This window comes from Lytechinus variegatus, chromosome 14 (genome assembly GCF_018143015.1).
Source record: "Lytechinus variegatus isolate NC3 chromosome 14, Lvar_3.0, whole genome shotgun sequence".
NCBI lineage: Eukaryota > Metazoa > Echinodermata > Echinoidea > Temnopleuroida > Toxopneustidae > Lytechinus > Lytechinus variegatus.
The window spans coordinates 14062034-14068171 of record NC_054753.1 but is presented as its reverse complement, the minus strand read 5'-3'; the positions used below and the strand labels follow the sequence as shown (position 1 = coordinate 14068171).

The following is a 6138-nucleotide window of genomic DNA, read 5'->3' as shown; positions in this document are numbered from 1 at the left end:
TGTTACAAATGAAAACGTACAATCCTAAAAATCTGGATTGGAAAAGAGAAAGGTTTTGAGTCCCTTTTTAAATGTTGTCTATCTTGGCTATCTAATATATTGATTTATGTGATTATTAAGTTTGACAAAATATATCGTAAATATTAGAATATTATCTTTATTTGGCCACGATTTGTCACTCTATCACTTCGAGCCCTCGGAATTTTAACTATTAGGTTATGATAAATCATTGATAAATCTCGGTTTCGTTTTTTGTGGGACGGACTACATGTATATATTACAGGGATTGTTCTTGAATCACCCTGTAGTTTAAATAACCTCAGAGGCATCAATCTCACTCGTCCTGATATCGACAACGGCCACTAATAAGCGCCGTTGCTTACTCTACGATCTTCACAGTAAAAAAAGGCACCGCATCTCCCTATAAAAAGCACTTTCCACACTCATAGCTGTCACTTAAATTACAGTTTAGGCAGAGAGCAGGAAACTTGAACGTGCATCATTCGACATTTTCCCGTTCCACCTGCCTGGAAAGCTGAAACCTATCCAGTCAGGAAGTGTTTCATGTCAGTTTTCTCTACCGTCAGGAAATCTACGGAATCTTGTACATCCAGGCAAACGATCGGCTTCGAGATTACAATACTATTTCTATTATTGTACTGATTATTTTTTTTTCTTTTCAACTCTCTTCCATTAAAGGGAAGAGGTTAAAATGTTGAAGATCTAAGGGTGGAGTTATACAGATGAGGTTCATTTCAGAGCTTCTGCCTACAGCCTTGGCAATAATGAACAACTTGTACCTCGTCTTAGTTTTGATATGAAGCGAACAAACATATTCTCATTCGATCGATATTTTACACAATCTGTGACAAAAAAATAACAATAAATATAAATAGTTCGTTTAACATGGTGGAATATTTATGAGGAAGGCGCTTATTATTCTTTTATTCATCAGGCAAGCTCACCTTGAAAAAAAGTGCCAAAATAACTCGAATTAAAACAACGGCGAATCTGTTTCCTCCTATCATGCCTATTCGCCCAACTTTTTAAAATTACTACCTACTCAAGTGATGTGTCACAGCATTTTCAATGTATTCTTTTCTTTTGATTAAAAGAAAAAACAGAACATCGTTCGAATTTTCCAAATACCGACGGAAGGAGGGCCAGATACGATTTCTCTAAAAATCGAATATTATTGATATTGTCACTTGGAAAATGTAGAAACCTCGAGAAAAACTAGGAAAATGATTTGCCTATCGCAATCGCTGCGGGTATGAAGTGGGTGAACGCAGTGACAAGCTCACCATAACCTAATTGGACATGTTCGAGGGATGAAATTTATTTCGAAAGGAGAAACAATTTCGAAACAATTTGCGACAACTAGTATTGCTTTTGCGTTATAACGATCGCCTATTCACTCGTATTTTTCATGTTCTCGTTTCCCTTAGTGAATTTCATTGCCGTTTCGTTTAATCTGCAACATCGAACACGCGATCTCGTGATTATTTTTATGACGGGAGTACTTTTGAAACAATGAATCTCTCATCCCCATCAAGCATATATGCGATCATCTTCTACAGCCTACAGATCCTATTCGGTATTCCCGGCAATGTATTGATCGTACTGGTGTACATGCGGAAGAAACGAAAAGTCAGTACGGATATCCTGATCATTGCCCAGGGCATCATAGACCTCGTGGCATCCCTGCTGGCATCCATCAACATCCTAAAATCCATCTCCGATCGTTTCACCATCAAAGAAATCTGCCGCATCACTCTTTTCGGCAACAACTCGCTCGCCTTCTCGTCTTTGTTCCTAACCGCAGCGATTGCGCTTGACCGCTTCTTTTTCGTTTGCCGCCCGTATGGTAAGAGAACGTCGAACAATCGAGCGTTGTGTCTGGCGGTAGCCTGCTGGGTTTTAGGAAGCTCCCTCACCTGTACAAAACTCATTTATGTTGAAGCGGTTCCATCAAGCAGTGGACAGAAGACCTGTCTTGTCATTGATACACTCCAGATCTTTGACAAGCTTGAAGCGTGGTTAAAGACTTCTGGATTCGTACTTGCGTTGGTCGTGAGTAGCGTTATGTATGGGAAAATATACCATACCATCAGACACCAGGCAAAGATCCATGCCCAGTTGGTAGGAGGTGTATCGAAGAAGGTTACTACGTCCAAAATAGCTTTCAGAACACAGGAAGAGCTGATTCAAACAGAGACAGATGCGTGTCACAGCACTCTCGAGCAATCAATGGTAGCATCGGGGGAAACGTCCGATAAGCAAGAAGCCATTGCAATGGAAAGGTGTCCACAGTCCACAAAGACATCGTTTTTGCAGGTGAATGGAAGAGCTAAAGAACGGGATCAGATGAACCCTAATTCGCTTTCAAGCGCGTTTGACGGTCAAGCTACATCGCAGCTAACCTTCAAAAATTCACACTCAAATCCTATTCCCGTCAACTCCCGGCAGAACTCGCATCCGAAGTTGTCTGACCGCGGTGAGAACAGAACGACGAAAATGCTCATGGCGGTTACCGCTATACTATTGGCATCGTGGCTACCACCGATTGCCTTCTTCCATCTCAGAGACAGCACACTGGATATCATGGAACACTCCGTCACCGCTGGAACCCTCGTTTTCATCGGCAGAGGACTTCCAGGAATCAATCATATTATCAATTATTTTGTTTATACTTTCATGAATAAGCGCTTTCGCGTCGACTGCAAGTGCTTGCTCAAAACAATTACTCGTAGGTTCTACTAATACTTAAAGCACACAATTTTAAGAAGAAACCTCATTAACAATTTTTCGAGGATATTAAAGAGACTTTCAGAAAGTTTGGCAATTAAATACATGTAAACGTTCAACATGTTTTCAGTCACACCATTGATAAAGGCTGCAGAGGACACCTAGATTGGGCTATATTTTCCAATGTGTGCAATAAAATATCTTCTACTGATACACATGAACCTCATACCACACCTGTAATCTTGCACAACTAAATGTTTTGTTGTATCAGTATTTTAAACGGTCATACCATTCTCTCATTTGTATATTCGAGAAGCATCGTTCATAAAGAAACCATTTAATCTGCACTTACAATATGTATATTATGTTGCGGTACGACGATATTAGAGGCAGAGATGTCGTCATGATACTAAAGAGAATGCGTTCTTGGATCCAACTCTGTGTTCACATGACGCTTTGCTAAATATATATTGAAAGATTGATATCATACTTACAATTAATTATAGCTTAAATAATAATTCAGAACTTGTCAATATTTACTGCTGTGAACGATTATATGTGTGCACGTACATGTATAAAAGACAGCCGGTTATAATTCCTTCCCTCCAGTGTTTATAGTGGAAATCTCCAGTTATAAATCTATTCAGTCTGAAATCCGTTCGGTATGAAGAAATAGTAAAATTTGTAAATAAATAAATAACAGTGTCCAAAAGAAATATTCATTGTTGTTTGGATACATAATTACTCTCATGAGCATTTTTACCCAATATTTTTTTAGAGTTTAGAATGGGATTATGACCTCAATGGCACATTCGTGTGAATCAGTATCATATTGTTCTTTAAAGTCATGTCTGTCTTATTCTTCTTTCGATTTCGCCATAGATTTTTGGCATTCGCTATATCAATTTCCTTCCATTCACATTAATAGGATATTGATAAGAAATGGAGGACGCCCCTTTAAACTATGTGGTTCGGTAGATTACTTAAAATTCCAAAAATGAAATCTGCCAAACCAAAGGTGACCTGTCCTAGATCGTTAACACAAAGTAGTATGAGTAAATTCACTTAAATCGTGACCATTCAATGTAACATCTGAAAGTTTCCATGGCGAAAAAAAAATAGTGTAGTAGGTCTCACGGTACACCATATATCTTTCTTGGGCATGTGTTGGTCCTAAAAGGTGTGGGTGGTTCTTTTCAGGACCAGCACTAGCCAAAGAAAGATACCTTGAAACCTACTACACTATGACCATTCAATATTCATATTGTTAGTTCTTGAGCTGGGCAATGCAAAAAAAAGGAAATTGAGTGTGTTACGAGGGAAACCGGAATGGACCATTTTACATTAGAAATATTTGGGTGTTAAATTTTTAAAAAAGGAATGGGAAGAAAAAATTAAAGGGAAATACAGGCCCGGCAATCCTCATGATCAATGTGGATGCAATAATACATAAAATTGAGATTGAGAAAGAATAATCAATTTTGATAATTTTTAATGGTGTAATAAACTGAACAGAATTATCGACGTTGCGGCTGCGCCAAGAACAAGTAGAGGCTTCGTAATAATAGGCGAAGATTTATACCCCTTTCATATTGCGCTTTTCACCGGCGAACTTCACCGGCGAAGTTCGCCAGTAAAGGGGAAAGTGTCCAGTATGAAAGGTACACAGGAGAACTTCACCGGTGAAGTTCGCCGGTGAACTTCTCCACCTCTAGAGGTGGAGAAGTTCGCCGGTGAAACTTTTCACCGGTGAAGTTCACCGGTGAAACAGCCAGTACGAAAGCAAACCGGTGAACTTCTCCTCGTTTAATGACGTCAGAGGTCATTTTTTTTCTCTCCCAAAGTCCCCTGTACCGAGATTCCGCGCGCGATAAGTTGCAAGCTCAGCTGAATGCTATGGCCAAGTAGATACCCTCGAACATAATTTTTTTTTACTAACAATATTTATTTAAAAGCACTTTTTACATGTATAAAATGCGCTAAAATATAAAAACAAGGTGGTATTGTTTGTTTTTATCGTAATACTTCCAAAATATGTTGTAATTATTTTTTTAATACCTTTTTGTAAAAGGTAAGAAGTAATGTTTACAGTTTTCTTTCGTTTTGTTCTGCAATCGCCCGTTGACTTTCGCCGGGGAAGAAATGTTAGTGCGAAAGGGTACATTTTTTTCTTCGCCGGTGAAGTGAGGAATGCGAGGCGGAGAAGTTAGCCGGCGAAGTTCGCCGGTGAAAAATGAAAAGGGCAATATGAAAGGGGCATTAGAGAATAATTTGAAAATTAACAATGTTAGGACAAGATTATATGCGTCACTTCCTAATTTTTTTTCAAAATTGAAATTTTGCACCATGAGTTCGTTCGGGTCTTTAATAAATATAGAAATCCACAAAACAGGTATAGAATCGAATGTATAAAGACAAATCAATTCCATCAAAATCAGATGTAAAATAGAAAAATCGAAATCATGGTAAGCTTCGCTTATTTAAATATTTATAGCTAACCACTTTTGCGAATTCGGGTCATTATGTTTAAAAGACAAAACTACCATTTATCGCAAGATTCCTCTTTCGCCAACCGAGTAGCAATATTCTAAGTTTGCGGAATATAACTACAAATATGGCATTATTTGACAGAATTTCATCAACTTTTTAACCGATTACCCATTATTAAACAAGACTGATTCTTTGTCAAATTCATGAGTTAAAATGTTCATTCGTCGTACAAATACGATACCCAAGTCAGTGGCAGTGGATCGGGCCCCAACGTACGAGATATACATGGTACTTAAATCAGCAATAGGCCGGTATAGTATCTTTTAAATCAACTATAATATTTTAAAGTGGATTTTACAACGTTCGTTACAGGGGCGGATCCAGCCTTCGACAATATAGGGGAGGCGGAATTTTTTTCAGCCACACTTCCCTGATCATTCGCTGGCGAAGTTGATTTTTGTTTGTTTCTTGAAGGGGTAGTCCTAATAATTACTTCTAAGCTTTATTATTAACATATATGTAAAACAATTTCATAAGCCTTATTTATTATTATTTTTGTCATGTATTTTTTCCAAAAAATTCAAACATTCAGGGCAATGCTTGTGATCCCAAACGAGATGTGCATCCAACTATATAATTGCTAGGAATGAGAAACGCGAGCAGAATTTTTTTTACATTGTTTGATCTAATCAAACAAAAAACTTGTTAAACGGCTGCTTAAAGTTAACCATGAAGACGTTACATATTTCAACAATCAAATAATGCGAGCGCGAAGCGCGAGCTAAACATTTTGACATTTCTACCTGAAGAATGGAAATTCTATAAGCACTTTGTGTAAACGTGAAAAGGATAAGTATAGAACTAAACAATTAAATGCTAGCGCAAAGCGCGAGCCGATAA

General features: G+C 38.0%; 1 protein-coding gene across 1 annotated transcript; it reads left to right on the top strand.

Annotated features, from left to right (window-relative positions):
• Window positions 1–1533: 1533 nt before the first annotated feature.
• On the top strand, window positions 1534–2763 carry LOC121427942 (gastrin/cholecystokinin type B receptor-like). Its single transcript, XM_041624519.1, has one exon. The coding sequence runs from the start codon at window positions 1534–1536 to the stop codon at window positions 2761–2763; it is 1230 nt and encodes a 409-aa protein (XP_041480453.1).
• Window positions 2764–6138: the final 3375 nt, after the last annotated feature.